This window comes from Eurosta solidaginis, chromosome 2 (assembly GCF_040869045.1).
Source record: "Eurosta solidaginis isolate ZX-2024a chromosome 2, ASM4086904v1, whole genome shotgun sequence".
In the NCBI taxonomy this organism is placed as follows: domain Eukaryota; kingdom Metazoa; phylum Arthropoda; class Insecta; order Diptera; family Tephritidae; genus Eurosta; species Eurosta solidaginis.
In genome coordinates, this window is record NC_090320.1 from 259144577 (window position 1) to 259164641 (window position 20065).

Here is a 20065-nt window from a genome sequence, read left to right on the forward strand (position 1 = left end):
TTATTTTCTCCATTTTTATATATTTTTTTCTTTATTTGTAATAATCATTGATTTCGATTCGTTTGACATGTCCTTGAAGCACAAAATATTTGATTCACTCGTTCTTTTAAAAGAATTTTTATTTTTAATATAGAAAAACGTATTATGTAAGCAATTAATTATATAAAGTTAATTTAATAATAATAATTATATGAAATTAATTTTATTATTTCATTTAATTGCTATATTTTTTTGTTGCTATTTACGAATACATTTGTTTTTAAATAATTCAATCTCAATAATTCGATTCAACTATTTAGTTTAATACTTTCGATGTCAACTGAATGCATTTTTGTTGAAAATTACAATTTTTTTCGACTATCTAATGTGTATGTGTGCTTGCGCGTGTGTGTGTTTTCAAATGTGTGTTTGTTAATCAGAGATGATAAAATTTGCAATCGCTATTTGATTACAATCAAAGATTATTTATTCTATTTTGACTGAAAAATGAACAATTTTAAACTAATGTAGTATTAGGAAATCAATTTGAGTGAGATAATTTGATTGCAATCCATTGATTTTAATCAATAAAGACATACAAACTTTCAGTTTAGAGCTGATGACAATTAAAAATTTGTGTAGCTATCAATGATTGCACCAATTATTTCTTTGCAATTTTATTTGAGTTTATTTAATTGTAAAATGCATAATCTGCAATAATTTAAGAGTATCTATGGAAAAAAATTTTATTGCACAGCTTTTATTGAAATTTAGCTCGATTACTAACTCAACAATGTAATATTGGAAAGTAATTAAAATTTATTTTAATATTCAAAATAAATTTCGTATTTAAAAATGAATAAAGGAAAGTTTAATTAAAACAGGCTACATTTAAAAATCAAATGGTAAGGTGATTTATTCAATCGACAATTAAATTTAGTTGCATTAAAAATAAAAGAAAAAAATTCTGATTGCAATCAAAACTGATTGCTGATGTAAGTGTTTAAAAATCAATGGGCACTGGGCATTATTATTTTTATAAATTGATTGTACGATTTTTAAATATTTGCTTAAATTTACATCAATTTAATTAGATTATTATTTATATAGTCGTAATTGTCATTATATTTATGTACAAACATTATTTATTTTTTTTTACTTTAGCTTGCAAGATACATATCTACGAAGCTTGACAACAACAACACATACAAAAAACTTTTAATAGGATTTCTCGTTTTGTTTTTTTTGAGTGTACGTTATGCTTGAATTTATTATTGCTGGCTTAAATTATTATAAAGTGGTTTCTTTAAATCTCTTTACTAATTTTTAAAATTATTTATAGTAAACTACGTATTTGTTCTTTTTACTATTTATGCTAGTTTATATACACTAAAAAAAAAATGCGGTAAACTGAGGAGATTGTCTCACGAGTTCTTACCGCTACGGGTTTTATTGTATTAATTATTTTGTGTGAAGTTTGTCTTATGAAAAATTGCTATAAAACTAAAAAAATGTAGGGGATTTTAATTATAATTATATTTAAAAAGAATAGATGATTATGATACAGTATGCTGAGTTATATAGCGTATCTGTAGTATGGTTTGAGGAATGTAGTATTTTGAAATGCTCGTTTAATTGATTCTAGAAAATGTATGAAAATATCATAATTATATTCGCAATCAAATTCTGGTTTTTACGGGAATGCTAACCATATAACAATGCATACTTTTAGGCGGACATATAGTGAAAATTTGAAAGGAATTAAAAATAAAGGCTTTTTGACACCTAAGAGACAGTAAAAACCGCTTCACATTCCTTTAATTGAACTTTTTATTAAATTCAGCTGTATAAAAAGCATTATCATTTGATGGAAAAGATGATGTTTGACTCAAGATAGGCTATAAAAACTAAAAATCAGATGTCGCTATAGACGTTTGAAAACTTCCTTTTACCTAAACATAAAAAATGTTAATGAATGGCCTTTTCGATGACCTAGGTGGTATTAAATTAAAATTGGAATGAAGTTTTATCAACCAAATTGAGCGGTGAATTCAATGGAGTAATAAGTTTTTCCTCAAAGGCCATATTGCTGGGCCTACTGGGCCTCCTGTGAGAGGAAACGAACACAAAAGAGAATTTTTTAATTTGAATGAACAAGTATAATAAGATATGAAAGTTTTAACAAAATATGTAGTGCGTCTACTCTTTCAGTGGTAGAAGTCCAAAAAATGACACTGTAGATGGAACGAAGCTTAAACCGATTTTTCTCCTAACTAAATTTGGCAATTGATGTCGGAACATCGTACGATGAACGCTGCTTTAGGCCATTAAATAAAAATCAGCGCCTGAACTAAATCATTTACAGCGTTGCTCTATCTTCAGTGGTAAAAACGAATACTAACGAATGACTGTAGGGACCGTAAAAAGCTGAAAATAATTTACCTCTAAACCAAACTTTTTTATTGATCATGGAAAATCGTCCAATATATATGTGCTCGTAAGCAATAATCGGCTGAGTCCCATGTAAAAGGATAGGACTTAGGCGATTATTGCTTGTGACCACAGATATGTATACCTAATAAAAAAAAAAAAATTAAGTGCATCGAACAAATAGGTGTTCATATTGTGCGACATTCAGTCTTCAGTAAGGAAATGAACCAAGGATCGTACCTTGCTGAAAACAGTTTGCCTACAAACCAAATTTGCCAATTGGGGATGGAAAATCGTTCAATATATGTTCACCTAATTAATATCTGCCTAGACCTCTAAAATAAAATTCAAGCAATTTAGCTTACTAGGGGTTAGGGTCTACACAACTAGGCTTAAGCTTTTATTAAATATTTTAAGTCTAAGCCGTGTTGAAGAAACCTGCTCAAACAACTTATTGTTCGGTAAAGTTCTATCTATAACCTTCAAGTACTCTCAAATTCCTCTCATCAAATATAGTTTGGATACGTTAAAAATTCCTTGAGCCATTCATCCTAAAAATATGCAATGATATACAGCCCTCCATAAATGAAAGGATATGCAGCTCACTAACTGCTTTTTAGGAAGTTTTATGTCAGTAAATTTCTGCGACTATGATTTACTCTTCGACCTAACAACAACTCCTTAAACATTTATATTGAATAATAAAACAAGTTTTAAATGTGTTGTTTACTTGAAAAATCTTAAGTTTCCCACATAAAAACTCCATATTTTCCATTTCTCTTTTTACCCTTTACTGCGTTCTTGCGATGGACGGCAGTATAGCCTCGACACCCTAAAAGTATGCAATGATATAGCTCCAACGCCCTAACAGTGTGCAGGGATGTGCAAGCTTCGACACCCTAAAGTATGCAATGGCTAAAAGTATGCAATGTAAAAAAAAAGTTAACACAACTCACCTACTGCTTTTTAGGAATATTTCTGTGAGTTAATTTCTGCGACTTCAATTTACTCATTGACCTAACAACAACTCCCTTAACATTTACATTGAATAATAGAACAAGGTTTCAAATTTGTTGTTTACTTGAAAAATCTTAAGTTTCTCACATAAAAACGCCATATGTTCCAATTTCTCTTTTTACGCTTTACTGCGTTCTTGCTTCGACACCCTAAATTTATACAATGATATAGCTCCAACGCCCTAACAGTGTGCAATGATATACAAGCTTCGACACCCTAAAAGTATGCAATGATATAGTTCCGACGCCCTAACGGTAAGCAATGATATAAGCTTCGACACCCTAAAAGTATGTAATGATATAGCTCCGACAAAAGTATGCAATGTTATATGATCGACCTTGAACAATTGAGTGGATTAAACTGTTTGTATTTTTATACAATATTTTTATATCTATTTCAATTTAAAACAAACATTTTTTTCTTTAAGCTTTTGTGCACTGAATATAAAAATAAAAACCAAAGGAATACCGTTCGATATTTTATTCGGTAGGCAGTTTGTAGACATGTGAAAACGGATGAACTGGTTTTAAACTATTTCTAATTGTTCTAAAACGAAAAACAAAAACACTTACCCGAAACTTAAAAAACATCATTAAACAAAATCTTAAAAAAAAATTGTTTAAAATGTTTGAACGAAAATTAAAATAAAAAAAATTATAAAAAACTATTTTTAAATTATATACTTGCCCTAAAACCTTTGTAATCCTTGCCACATAAAACTAAGAACTGAAACACAAACCGATTTAGAAAAAAAAAAATAAATAAAAAATACAAAAAAGTTATGAATAAAACAAGCTCACTAATATTTAGAGATTCATAAAACAGAAAAAAAAAGAAAAAAAACATACTACATAAAACTAAAACTGGAACATGAAACGATTTGAAGTCATACACACGAAAAATGTTATACATATGCAAAAAAAGTAAAAAAAAAAATTATTTAAAAAAGTAATAAATAAAACTGGAAATTAAAACAAAAAAAAAAAATTATAAGTAAAAAAAAAAAAAAAAAATGAAAAACTGCTTACACAAATTACGCATCCCTCTAATAGTTCAAAACTATTATAGCTAACAATTATCACATATCATAACTATAACGTACGTAAAAACTATTTACTTAAGAGCTAACAAAAAAAAATTAAAAAATATTTTGTTTTATTTAGAAAAAAATCAATTATTTTAAAGCCCTCTGCGTTTTTCGTTCACCCTTTCAAGCATATTTTTTTTGGAGTATGCACTTAGAAAGCTGAAGATAATCGTTTAGTATAAAAAGTAAAATTAATATATTAAGTAACAACTAGTATTGCGCGCATGCGTGGCCAGTTTACTAAGAACTTCAATTAAAACTAACATAAACTTAAAATAAAATTTTGTAAAAAGAAAATAAAATAAATAGTTTACTTCATATGTACGCCAAACAACGAGCAAGAAACCAAAAATGATTTTTTTTTTAGCCTAGCAATTTTCGTATACTTTTTCACAGTCCAAAAGAGCCAAACATTTTAAAGTAAATTTAAAAAAATGTATTTAGAAAACGAGTGAATTGCATATTTTGTGCTTATACAAATGTGTGTGTGTCTTAAATAATTTCGTTTCCCGCTTGTTTCGCATATTTACAAATCTACGCATGCGCATATGTAAGACGCTTCGCGCGTTCGCAATTACAGCTCTAACTTTGCTCATATCGTTTTTTATTTAAACGACTTTACTTACTATCTATGTAGTAGTACTGCTGCCTCCCACATATATACATATTTATATAGCTACATACATACACACTTTGTTATTTACGCCGTTGAATCTTCAATTTCATTGTCGATGCGTGATGAACGTATGCCAGTTTTACCAGTCCATGGATAAATATCAGGGCAGGGTTGACACGTTTTCATATAACGTACGCCTGATTTGTGCCAAAGATTGCATACTTTAGGATTGTTACAGCGTTTGGGACGATCCTGTTAAAGAGCGAAAAGTGATTGAAACAATTGAAGAATGAGAATGAGTTTTGTGAACTCTTACCGAGTAATCACACTGGAATGGCTGGAATGAATTGATGCGCGACAGCGGTGTAGGATCGCGTACCCATTGTAACATTTGCCAATTCGTTACAATCCAAACGTCTTTCATTTGATTGATGGCATCCAAGAATTTAATGAAACCTTCCTTGTGATGAGGTTGTGTAAACCATGCAGCGTGATAGTATAGACCAAATGGAGCTCTACAAAAATAATAAATATGTGTATAGGTACATGGCATGGTAGGAACTATAGTATAAGAATTATTATGATTACGCCGAAAAGTATGCCACACACTTTTTGTTTCACATATAAAGTATAAAGTAAATGTAGAAAAAAAAACAACAATGGCAAATGATGGAGAAAAATGACATAACCTACATAGAGCTGAGTGATTAGATGCGCCTAACTTTAAGACTGTGTAACATTGCGTGGTGTTTAATTATTGCGTTGTTGGTGGCAATGGCACTTTTACAGTGTTTTGTAGTACTGACGCGTAATGGTGCAAGTCTCACTAAACTAGTATAAACTCTTTTTTGACAAAACACCAATTTGTTTCAACGGCACAAATATCTAACTTACGACTACAAAGAGAAAATAGCTAAAGACGTCCGAGAATAAATTCAAAATAGTCCGCGTTTCCGTTATCAAGCAAAACATCAATTAGTAAACACTCCCTGGTAGCGCCAATAACAACAATACTAGCGCACTTTGTGCATCTACTAAGCATCGACAAAAATTCAACTCACGCAATAGCGCTTACACGTTGCATTGATTCTTTAATGAAAGAAGGGCAACTCTGGTGTGGAATTGTCTAGTAATTTACTCCTTGTTTTAGGAACTGCAATCTCCTAGTAAGCCAGTGAATTCTATCGACCCAGCTTTTTTCAGATCCTCCGATACTAAATAAGTGAGAGCTATATTGGATTTTAGGCCCAAAATGGTCTAGTAGGAGCAATTCTTCGTGTATTTATATAGACGTTGCTGTGAGTCCCGCAGATTTACAGTTACACAGTTAGAGCTGCAACTGCCTTGAATTTAACGACTTCTGAAAAGTCTACTACCCAATTAGTTTCACATTACGCGGCTACAACTTTAAGAACTGCGAATACGTTAGCTTACGAAGTACATCCATACACTCGTGGGAGAAAAGAGGAAAATACTTCCGACACTGAATATGTAAAAGTATTAATATAAACTATAGAGTAAAATATATTGAGTTGCAAAAATATCGCTATGGCATTAAGTTCGTGCAGCCAAGCATTCCATCAAACCATCTAACTCTTTGAAAGATTGTTGTAAGACTTTTATGGCTGAAAGCGTCCGTAAATTGTGATATCTGTCTTGGAAAAGAAAACTGGAATAACGAATGGTGGACATTGAGAGGAATACTGCCGTTCCTAATTTTTTATAAGAATGGCATAATAAGCCTCATTCGAACAGTAGAGTAAATGACAGACAACTTCACTGGAGTAACCACTTACCATAACGAAGCTGCCTTGGAAATCGGCGGTCCCATCGGTTTCATCGGTTGATGATTTCGATATAAGAAACCGGGAGCGTAAGCTCATTTGTTTGGACTTAGATTTGAGTATTCGAATTTATATGGGAGAGGCGTACTGTTAATGCTTAACTGATAGATCACGTCAAACAATCTCAAACATAAAACTGACTAATCTAGCTCCTTTTTCAGCTTCTTATTGTATAACGTTGTTCATTTCAATCTAACCTTAAATCACCTTAAATACACGGCGTATTGCGAGAGCTAATCAGTCGACTCAGACATTACCACTGCCATTTGAATGACACATATTGTAATAATTTAGGCAAACTAAAACTAAAGGCCGTGACACAATGACATTTTTGATAACACAAGCTTATGCATTCCAATAACATCGCCACAATCAACCAAGATGTTGCGTTTGTAAATTTGAAGGAACTTCAGACTTGGCAATTGAAGTTTATTACGCCTTGCCCATTCACATACAAAATTTCGCGAAGCACTGTTGTAAACATTCTCCCTATACAACAAAAATACTTGCTAACATATTTTGTGTCGTATTCGATTGTTATATTGCAGTTTTCAGTTGCGAAAAATGTTACAAAATTTACCAACCAGTGTGAAAAATAATTTCACTTGCAAAGTGTGCCAACACCCTTAGCCAAAGCAAATGTCAAATTCTTCTTCTTATGATTTGCTTGGAACAAAATTTGGGAGTTGGCTACTTTTCAATATCAGATGGCGCCAGTGTCGCTCATTCGACCGTTCTCCATAAAAATACGTGCAATCTACTCATAATGCATAAGATTGTGTTAAACTGATGTATATGAAAAACTGCTTATCTGTCGGAGCTATAACACCCAGCCTTAGTACTGATCGCAGTACTAAAAAAGTTTATAGATATGTACACGGTTGCCACACCATGTTTTCATTTAGGACCAAAATTCACGGAAAAAAAGGATCAAATTTTTGTTTTATTTTATTGGTATATAAAGAGGTCGTATTCGTTGTAAAATACAAAACTTTAGGATGTTTCAAGGGGTTCCTATATACAATTTTACTGGACATAATAAATATTTTTCTTAAATTTAAGGAACAAACAAAAATAAAATGTAGTTCATGGTATTATATTTTCACATTTCTAGAATAGGTGTACGTCGTTCACCAACCTAACGTTACGAACCTAGATTTGCTCACAAAGCTTTTAGTTCCAGGATTATATTGTTGGTTGCAATGAAATAAAATATATAACGCAGTTAAGTTTTAGTAAGGAAGGGTTCAAAAATTTGCGTTCTGGTCGAACTATGTGGAAAACTCAGTAGAGCATAAATGAAACTAAGCAATTTTGTTAGTTCTATTTCTATAGATGCTTACTTTTTCTCTTAACGTTTCAACTTTATATCATAGCCTAGATTCAGTAAGTGTGAGTTTTGATACCTGGCATCAGGGGTTAATGATAGCACCTACGGGGATAATTTTACACAAAATATTTCTTCCAAAATCAAATCTCTTTTGCATTCGCTTCAAAAGCTGAATATAAAAATAAAATTTTTTAATAGCAGTCGTTGTACATCTATAAAGTTATCGCCTTCAACAAGTATTTCTGCCTTCCAGTTAAAATATTTCTTGTGCTGGGTGAAAAAGATTTAAATATCGACGTGCCTTCACATACTCTCAATATCTCTCGGTAGGTTTGAATTAAGTAAGTTTCACTCTTATACTTAGTTTTCAATTCATTAAACCCCACGCTTCATCAGTTGCAAGCCTTGTCAAATTTCTTAGAGGCGCAAGTGCATTTGAAATACATACTTTTAGCTCTACTAGTGACAAAAATCTTTCACGAAGTGTTTAATAACCGATGGAAATATCTAGGCATTATTATTATAAATATTAAACAAGAGTTTTTCTCATAAGTCGGCTGTTTCGTCAACAATTAACGACAGTGTGTTTGCCAACATTTTTCTTTTTAATGTCTCGCCTAAATTATTTCCTAGGTGAAATGTCACTATTCTGGTACATTTTTATTGACTGAGCAATTTTTTGTGGTGAGAAATCAATTCAAGTAAATTCAAAATTATATGTGGGTTAACGAATGTGCTGCAAATTTTTTGGGCAATATTGTGAATTTTTAAAAAAATGTGAATTTTTACCTGAGTGAAAAAGAAAGAAAAGTACCAAATCGTAGCAACTGCCTAAAAAGGACCAAAATTGAAGAAAATGGACCAATGGATCATTTGATATCCATATTACACACACATTCTAGGGGTATCCGGGTCCGGGTTTTGCCCATATCTTGAGACCCTAGTCACCCAGCGGTATAAAAATTACTCTGTACTAAAGCACTCATGAACAGCTTCAATTTGATATCCATAATGTAAAAACACATCCTAGTGTTACCCTGATGCACGTTTTGGCCTATATCTCGAGACCCTTCACAAATAGGTATGAAAACTACCCTGTACTAAAGCACTCATCAACAGCTTTCATTTGTTATCCATATTGTATAAACACTTTCTAGGGGTACCCGGGTCCACGTTTTGGCCTCAACCTCGAGACCCTAGTCACCAATAGGTATGAAAACTACCCTGTACTAAAGCACTCATCAACAGCTTTTACTCGTTATCCATATTCTATAAACACATTCTAGGGGTACCCGCGTCCACGTTTTCGCTTATATCTCGAGACCCTAGTTACACGCGGGTACGAAAAATACCCCGTATCAAAGTACTCATAAACAGCTTACATTCGATACCCATATTGTACAAACATATCCCATGATTACTCAGGTCCACGTTTTGATCTCAAGACCCTATCCAGAACGGGATAAAATTAGCCTATGTCTGTCTCATGGTTCTAAGCTACCTCCACCAATTTTCAACCAAATATGTTCATCCGTTACTTCATCTTCAATCACTCTTTATCTATTAAAAAAAGCGCACCAAAATCCGTTGCGTATTTTTAAAGGTTTAAGCATTCAAAGGGACATAGGGACAGAAAAAGCGACTTTGTTTTATACTATGTAGTGATGTACATCCATACATACCTATAAACGTACGCCCGAAGTTAAATAACGCAGCGAATGCTATATATGTACGTGTGTATGTGTCGAACAGTTCACAGCGAACAAACACACATACGCATTTTTTGATAAAAATGTTACTTTTGTTTACTGAATCAACTAGGAGCACACAACGAACTACTGTTGGCTTGGGTTCCTGGCCACAGGGGAGTCAAGGGAAACGAGCAGGCGGACAGCCTTGCCAGAGAGGCAGCAACGATACGACCTATTGGTCCTGAGCCGTTCCTGCCAGTAGGCCCGCAGGAAATTAGGGGGCATCTATTAGCAGAAGAAAAGGAAAAGAGGGAAGAACAATGGCGTAATATGCCTGGCCTGAGATAATCTAAGCTACTGTTATGGGTTACTGCACAACTCGATACAGGGTATTTATAGGCCTCTCGAAAAATAACCTAAGAATTCTAACAGCTATTCTTACAGGACACTGTAGACTGAACAGCCACATGCAAAAGCTGGGTATAATATCGAACAACACATGCCGATTTTGTGATCGATCAGCGGAGACGGCGGACCATATCCTCCTGGAGTGTGATGCAATCTCAAAACGTAGAGCTAAGTTTATGGGCTCACCATGGCCAGAACATTCTCACATCAAATCCCTCAAGCCAGGTGAACTCCTAGGGTTCATCAGAGATGTCGGCTAGGATGAGGTGTTGTGAAGCAGATGAGGGCACAATAGACCAATGGTCGCAGTGCGATCCTCAATTAATTATCTATCTATCTATCTACTTTTGTTTAAATAATTTGGCTGATATAAGAAAGGAATGAAGTATTTTTTTTTGATGCAGATCGATGGTAAATATTTCAAAGTTTCACAGAAAAGTAGAATTTTTTAAATCCATCCATCTGTTTATGAGTTATAGCTGTGTAAACAAAAATTTTATGATTTTTTACTACATTTTGGCAATTTGCCACGCCCCTATAATATATACCTTCAAATTATATTAACTGTACCATCTCACGTAGCTAAGCTTTCAAATGCAAAAAACCGTTTTAAAATCGGAGCATTCTGTGTGAAGTTATGTGCATACATTTATAGATAAATAGATAGATATATCCACTTACCTGTTTGTTGTGTAATGTCTTTCGAAATTTTTCATAATCATTTTGTAAACACCATCAGATTCGCTAGGATTCGAACATGCATCACCCATTGAACAACGTCCACCATTCAAATCTTGCCACATAACCATTGGCACCTGCCATACTCCGGGATAACTGCGTGTCGGACATGGTGGTATCATGCAATCATGGAAGATTTTGTAATCGAAAGTGTAAGGCCATGATGGCGGACGATTTTCGTAAACAGGCAGCGATGAATCGTAGGTGAAGTTGGCATCGTAAAGCATTTTGTACATTTTATTGCCACCAACTGAAAGGAAAGGTGCACGCATGCCGCGTACATCGGACAATTTCACGCCACCGTAGGCTGCGAGTATTTCACGTTGACCTGCTATTTCACGTGTCCATTTCTTTTGTGAGAACTGTTCACCGAAACTGTGACTGTTGTTGCATAATAAAGTTTAGTTGGAAAGAAATAAATAATTATAAGTTAATTGGTTAAAAATTGTTCTGAATATTAAGGATAAAGATTAAAATTTGTATAATGTAAGCTTTTTTGTTGAAATGTTATTGTTATAAAATTGTTATTTAAAATACTACACCAATTAGTATCTTATATTAACCAATTTCGCTCAATATATTATACATATATCCAAATATTTTAATTATTTAATTAATTAAAATCATATTACTTAATTAATTAATGGTCCAAAGGCATCTTGGGACTAGCTTAACCACGCAATGAAAATAAAAAACAAAATAAAATAAAATATTGCTGTTCCATGCCACTTTTCAAAAATATACAACGATTATTATGTTGCAAAATTGCTTTTATATAGTGCTATTAACATTATTTTGTAAGCCTGTGTAACAATAAAACTAACTTATGAATAGGTCACAACCAGCACTGTACTTTCCATACTCAGATTTTCAATGACAACTCTTTTCGCTGCTTTTGCTTAAATAGGAGGATTTTATATTACGGGCTTGGCCCGTGCGCATCTTGCGCAACCAATATAAAAGTCTCTTATCAGATATCAACAGAAATCAGCTGTTCTATTAACTTACAGCTTACAGCTTGCGCTGCCATCTAGCGTATAAAAGCAACTGCCGCCAATCAAATAAAATTTCCAGCTTGCGCTGCCATCTAGCGTACAATAGCAACTGCGGGTAATGCAGTGCAAATATTCACAATAGTGCCATAGTACAAATAGATTTCTTTGTGTGCTCACAATCGTTTATTTTTAACAAATTATTTTAATAAAATATAGCTAAACAAAAGCACTACGACCAAAATTGCCCAACGCTCGCTAATAGCACGACTCTCCATCTTTACAACCAAAACTTTATTTATAGATTTGGATTCCAAATAAGAGCCAAAAAGGGGCCCGTACATAAAAACAGCAATTAGAAATAATATTGTATATGGTACTATAGTAAGTAAATTTTTCTTAGAACCGTACGACACGGCGTATGAGTGACATTTCAAATTTAATTTGATAGACTTGGCCCATTCTATGGTATAGTTAGGCTGACGACAGATTGGAAGCGAGAATCTTTGATATAATATAAAGATAGAACGCTCTGCAAATTACTTCTACGACAATTCTAAAAGTCTTTAGAGTGCCAGAAACGTTTTAAGCTTGTAAAATATATATGAAAATAAAAATTGCTTCACACCGCCTAGCATGGCTTATAGGAAGCGCTCTGCCGTCAGCCTTAGATTAAAACAGTCTTGACGTATTACCTTTCGACCAATACTACCCTGCAGAAAAAGTATGAACAGTCAGGCAAAGGAACAATTTTGCACTATCGATTTGATGACGAGCTAATAGTAGTCAGACGCAGAGCTGAACAGTACGCGCACAATTCTGAGCTACTTATATATTGTGTCAAATATTAGCAGTTCTATACATCACTATGCTGCTACTAAATAAATGTACAACAACAATAAAGCCACACATTTGTACATGTAAACATCAAAGCTGACAGCGAAGAGAATACTTCACATACATGTATTTAGCCGGCAGCAAAGAGGAGAAGTTGTTGCTCACACATACACACACATGCAGCTACAAGAAAAACATAAACTACACGATATACACGTGTATGGCTTAATAACCACTCACGTCTAGGCCTTAGGAGAAATGGGCGAACGAGGTAACCGAGAGTGTAAAAGCAGCGCAAACTGAGGAATCAGTTTGATTTAAACACGCTATTAGTGAAATTCGCGGTAATCGTAATTGTGAAGTACTACTGGCAAAGTAAAGTTGTAAATAAAAACCATTTTGCCATACTGAATATGGGAGTTATTTATTCGACAGTTCAGCGATTGAACCTTAACAGAAGGTGCATATATATATATATATATATATATATATATATTAATCAGGAATTTACCAAAACTCGTTGCAATATATTAAAATAGCACAGACCGATAAATTTTAGACCTGGAAGTGAGTTTATACTTCTTAAAGGTTTTTGGTATTTTTAATCTGAATCCGTTGTCAAAACTTTTAAAAATATTGTATAATATGTATTAGGCTAACGATAATTTCCGCATACACATTTTTTTCATAAATTTGAAGCCTACTTTTAGGCACGTTTCTCACTTCATAACTGCATTTTTATTAAAAAATTGCTTTATTTTATTTTAAATAACTGCATTATATTAAACTAGTATAACAAAACATTTAAGACAAAAAGACCTTTACCGAACTATTCCATCTGATATACATTTCAAAACCAGATATAAGAAACTCTGCCTGAAATTGTGCTACATATTGTTCGCAGCGATCAAGGAGGTTGTGTACTAAATCGTATATATCAATGTGACCCAAGTAAATATCGGGAAAGTTAAAACAGCGTTCGTGAAAGAACGGTATATGTAGATGTTTAATTAAGTTACTTTTTGTGGCAAAATCACGCATAGAATTTAGCCGGAAAACAAGATCTTCGTAGTTTCATGAAAGAATATTTTAAAGACAAGACGAAATTGAAAAATCTGTTTTTGGTTTCGGTTCCGGACTCGGTTTTGATTTATAATCTTTACTTTTCTTTCCCCCTTTTCCTGTTTCCTTTTCTTTTCTTTCATTCCCTTTTTTCCTTTCGTTTCCATTCCCCTCCTTGCTTTTGAAATATCAGTTTTGAAGAGCCAAAATTCATCTATAATTTACTACCTACTTACCAAGGGATCGCAAACATTTTATAGGTGGCTTAGTTCCACACTACAGAACGGCAAGTTATCTTTTTAACTCAGAGTTAACTTGACATGAGGGGTTAAATTCATACATTTTTGACAAGTTTTTATACTTTTCGTGAAAACGAAATTGTATATTAAGTTTGTCACGAATCTCAAAATTGTAAATCCTTAAAGGAGAAGAGATAGACCCACCAATAAATATACCGAAATGATCAGAATGTAGAGCTTAGTTGATTTAGTCATGTCCGTATGTTCGCCTGTCTGTTTGTATGCAAACTAGTCCCTCAATTTTTGATATATCTTGATTAAAATTGGTGAGCGGATGTATTTAGGTGTCCGATTAGACATTTAGATTAAAGCTTCAAACTTCAACAAATGCTTTCGCATATTGCACATATTGCTGTCTGAAAAAATTGATGAAATCAGTCGTATATATAGCATATATCCCCCACAACCAATTATTCAAATAAGAAGCTTTTGGTAATTACTGCCCCATTTTAACAGCTAGAAACTTCAAATGCTTACGTATACGGCATATATTGTTGTCTAAAAAATCGAGGAGATCGGTCGTATATATAGCATATGTTCCCTACAACGGATTGTTCAGATAAGAAACTTTTCGCAATTTCTACACCATTTGAACAGCTATATATTTTTGTTTGGAAAAATTATAGAGATCGATGGTATATATGTATAGTATATACCCCATATAAACTGCCATTTATGCCCCCTTTTTAATGGCTAGAAGCTTCAAATTTTATCAAATACATGCGTCATATATTATTGAGATAAGCGATTCATGCAGACCACAAAAAAAGTGAAACTTTGCCACCTCACACAAACTATATATGTTCCTATTTTTATACCTTTCATGAAAATGAAATGGCATATTAACTTCGTCATCTCAAAATTGTAAGTTCTTAAAGAAAAATAGATACACCCACCAATAAGTATACCCAAATGATCAAGATGAAGAGCTGAGCTGATTTAGCCATGCCCGTCTGTCTGTTTGTATGCAAACTAGTTTATTTTATGAGTTTTTTAAGCGGGGATTACCCTTATTGCTTTAAATGTATGAAAACATTTATTTGAAGCAATTTTTAATTTATAATTTATTTAGTAATTTGGGAAAAATTTAAACAACGTGACATCAGGACGGACAAGGCGACAGCTGTTTCGATTATACCTTTTTTTAAATCTCTTCAAAGCCTTTTCTCCCGGGAGTGGGATTCGAACCCTGCACTCCTACGATGGTTGAAGTGTTATAAGCCACGTCATGCCTTAGTTGTTGTAAACCTTTTATATTTATCTTAAACATCGCTTAGGTATGTATGTATATCTGTTCACTATATATTTCATATCTTATACAGCCGATTATTTGGATATTACGAATGGGATGAGATTATTGTTCAGTCCCATTCATGAAAGGTATAAATTCTTCGGCACAGTGCGGTCCTTACTTGTTTAAATTACCTGTGAGCTAAAAAAATAACTTGCCGCAAGTGAGCCTTATAGGTCTCACAAAAGGTGACGCACGGCGTATGAGTGATATTTCAGTTATTGATGTCGGCCTTTATTATATACATTTAGGCAGCATTGAGTATTGGAACTTTTAGCATTTACGACTTTTTTTAAGCCCGGAAACTCGACTAGAATTAAAACTAATTTAAGCTTTACTTAACACTACTGAACAGCGGGGACTTAATAACATTATTAGTTTTTGCATTATTAAATCTGCAGGTACTTGCACCTATACTAGGGCTCTCATTGACTGACAATCGTCATAGCTTACTATAATTATAGGTCTATCTTAAATAAAAACTGTTCTATGACAATTGTGCAGTAGTGCCGGGCCAGTATGTGATAAATTCTTTCTAGGATATATACGTAATATATAATTATGAATAATTACTTTAAAGTACTATCCAAAACGCATTTAAGTGAGTATTAATATTTTAGTATATACATACATATAAATAAGAGGGTGTGCAATAACAAGGCATGGCATAAAGCGGGTGATTATGTCTTGTGGTATAGCGTTACAAAGAAGGATGGTTGTGATATACATACAAGGAATTGTTTGTGCAAATATTAAGTGCTTTGGTTCCACTAAATCTTGTCTTATTAAAACTTCAAATTTTGTGTACTTGTCCAGTTTGTTTATAAAAATTTTGAATTTCAAGTTTTCAGTGATCGCTATTAAGGTGCCGTGTTCTTACATCTTCATATATTTTTGTGCATATTGGTGTTTACTTAGGTGCTTCTACATTTTCGTTCTGACCTCCTTTTTAGTATTTGTATTTGTGCAGTTTTGTATTTTCATTCTATTTTTACTTACGATATAGTATGCGAAGCCATCTCATGCCCATCGGAATATAGATTTTGCACTTGACTATAGTCAGTCCATTCGTGTGATACATAGAACGTTGCGGTTATTGGACAACCATTCGGGTTGACACGCCCCTTTTCAAATAGATCAGTATACAGTTGCTTATTCAAATCATTTACGGAATCATCGAAGGTAATCAACACAATTTGTGGCAAAGTCTCAACTGGTAAATCGCCTACAGTTTGCGCATGCGTACAATTTTTTTTTATTCATGTTGATGATGAATGGTTGGTTGTTTGGCAAACGGGTAGCAGGGGTACATATATATTTTATATTTATATGCATGGTATATGTATGTATTTATATTATGTGTGATAGTAGTAGTAGCATTATGGAATGAGTTATCCACAAAATAGCCAGAAATAGAGAGAGAATGTTTCATGTGTGTAAGAAAAAATTATAAATTAATAAATGTGGCATATAAAAATGTATAAATAATTTTTTTAACACACTAACAAACCTTCATGAAAGTTATGAAAAATTATACATTTATATTAAAGAAATTACTGCGTACAAAATAACATAAGCAATAAGGGACACCATTTCATGTTTCACCACATGCTAGGCCACAATATACTTTTTTCATAAATATATTTTTGTGGCTTTAAAAAACTCCCCAAAAAAACAAAAGCACATGTAAGCTTTTAAAAGCTTGCCAAAGCTCGCCTCAAACTTACGATATCGTATGTGATGCCATTTCGTGTCCATCCGCATAGAGATCCTGCACCATACCATAATTGGTCCATTCGTGTGAGACATAAAAGGTGCCGCGTATTGGGCAACCATTTGGGTTGGAGCGCGTTTCGTTGTTAAAAAGTTGCTCATAAATATCGATATTCAGTGCACTAATCGCATCATCGAAGGTTATTAATAGCATTTGCGGTACGTCGTTGACATCCAAACCGCCTAATTTTGTGGTACGATATTTTGTGAGTGTGTGTTTGTTTATGTGTGAGTATAATGTTTTTTGTGAGAGTTCGGAAATAAGAAAATTTCTGAGCTGCGTAAGTTATGCTTTTCTCCCACCCCTTGTTGTGGGAGGCGTACGGCCTCATTTTTCGATTTTTGCTAGTAACTTTTGAGAGAAAAAATATTTTTTTCTTTTGGATTATCGATACTGAGGTAAAAAAACCTATTTTTCCTTTATTTATATAAGACCTTGTCGTTGGTGCGGGAGAGCTACAGGATATCGGTGACCAGCTAATAAAAATTTTTCTAATCCAGGGTGTTTTGCGCACGATGAGTATTGAATGATTTGCGGCCAGATGGTAAATTCGGCTGTATATGAACGAAACTGATCCAATACGGGGCCGTCTTGGAAAAATCTTGTGGTGGTAACTCAATGTTGTTGTTGTTGCAACAGTGCTTCGCCCCATCCAATAGGTGCGACCGATCACAATTGTCATCAATGTTCTCTAACGGAAGTCCAAAGAAACTTGCAGTTTCAACAGGGGTGGAGCATAGTGAGAGGGGTGTTAGAGGCGTTGGTTCCACATTACAATTGAAGAGAGAGATGGTTGGTGTCATTTGGGGACACATTGCAAGCATTTGTATGTCGGGGCTGATTCTGGATAGGTAAGAGTTTAACCTGTAACAGTACCCAGATCGAAGTTGAGCAAGAGTGGCGCGCGTTTCCATTCGGAGAGTGCGAGCTTTACTATGCGAATTCTGGGTATTTTTCTTTGTTGGTAACTCAATAAAGAGCGCTGATGTGATATATAGTTGTTGTAGTGGATGTTTAGTAAAATACCACTAATCATGCCTATTGTGAACAGGTGGCCGTACGACCTAGATTATGCGATAGAATGGGGTGGGAAAAAGGACATAGGTAGCCAGGGAAGCCTGGCGTCAGGGAGCTGGGTTGGGGGCGGGGGGGGGGGGGAATTCTTCGAGCTTCGACAAAAACATAGAGCTGAGACGGAAACGAGTTAGAGAGGAAAGGTAGCACTTCACATTACCAAGCAGCATCAAGAATTGCCCAAACGTTGCATGGGAGCCGTAGTCAGTCCAATAGGTGGCAAGAGCGTACGCTTTGCATGGAAGTAGGTCAATGACTAGTCACTGATACGAACTTTGCTTCGACCGATTCTTGATTCTGCAACCGGATTGAGGAGAGGGAAGCCCAGGACGATAAATCTCTTTATAAGAGGCGGAAAATAGAGGTGAAGCTTTCCAGCCTCAGGACAGTAACGCAAGCTAGCCGCGATGATAAAACTCATACTCCTAATACTGAAAGCGGGGGAAGTGATGATAGTATGACGGCAATGAACTGGTTGATAATCTAAGGGCAAGGAATCTTTAAGGTTCTAAAGGCAAGTAACCTTGCTACCTCATGTTTTCCCCCAGGTGGCAATAGGTCGCGGCAATACCTATGGTCGGATGTATACCTAAGGATAGAGATCTGTTAAAAGGAAACTGCGTGGTGTAATGATCATAATGTGGTGGCATGAACCAAATTCATTGCTGCTGTAACTAATATCAGCGGTTTCACTCAATTTGCTTAAGTTAAAGCATGCAATTATATCACAAAATCGGAAATAATAAGTTTTGGCTACAGTGAGGGAGTTATTCCTAACGAGCACGAGCGCAAGGATTAAGGTATTAAGGATACCAAAGATCAAAGTAAACATAAAATGTGTAGTGAAGTCGACGGATGCGGTGATCCTTCTGCAGCGTTAGAGCCCGAATATGAAAACAAGATTGGAAGAAACTTGCCAACTTCGTGTTTAGTAGAGGAAATAGTTTTGAATATCCAAAAGTAGACCATGAGCTCAAGGATTGAAGTGGTTAATAGAGCGAAGATAGATGCGACGCCGGAGGATGCACTGATCCTTCTTTAGTGGCCGAATATACAGAACACGAAATTAGAAGCCACTTTTCGTGTCTCGCAATACGAGCGAACTACATTCTCAAAATAAAAAAACAGTCGAAAGAGTTCATATATCTTGGGAAAATGTCCTGTGGCATATGCATTATATTTTTGCGGCTCAGGAAGATAGGAAAAAACGACATCAGACACAAAATTATAAAAAAGAGGGACGTAGACGTAAAGACAAACGTTTTGAAAGTAGGATGATATCATGATGCAATGGTTTCTACAACGTAACCCCTAAATACAGGGGCATAGATCGAATCCGCGGTGCTCATCAAGGATCTAAGGCTCACAGATGTTCGGCTTCAGCTGGCGTTGTTCGAAGTTGGAATGCGGCCTGAGAGCTGCACTCATTTTTAGAAAGCCCCTATACTTAGTACCTAGTGGTTGCAGGACCGAAAGGTAAGGTTCTTAACATGGTTCACAACATGGAACCCTACCAAAAGAGCCCAAAAGGGACGGCTCAATAAAGGCGTATAAGCGAATACAAACCACAGCGCATGAGGAGCTGGCGATGCAAAC

The 20065-nt window shown here is 34.5% G+C and overlaps 1 protein-coding gene across 16 annotated transcripts in view; it reads right to left on the bottom strand.

The window, feature by feature from the left end:
* Positions 1–20065, bottom strand: part of LOC137240851 (uncharacterized) — a 458238-nt gene continuing 438173 nt past the window's right edge. For 15 of the 16 annotated variants that reach the window (XM_067767734.1, XM_067767735.1, XM_067767727.1 and 12 more), the window contains 4 exons: positions 17349–17577; positions 11084–11521; positions 5446–5644; positions 1–5381 (listed from right to left, as the gene is read on the bottom strand). In XM_067767734.1, the coding sequence (XP_067623835.1) occupies positions 5214–5381; positions 5446–5644; positions 11084–11521; positions 17349–17577 (1034 nt within the window). In that variant the 3' untranslated portion in view covers positions 1–5213. Of the gene's footprint in view, positions 5382–5445; positions 5645–11083; positions 11522–16620; positions 16847–17348; positions 17578–20065 lie in introns of all 16 variants that reach the window. The other variant, XM_067767736.1, reaches the window with a different exon arrangement.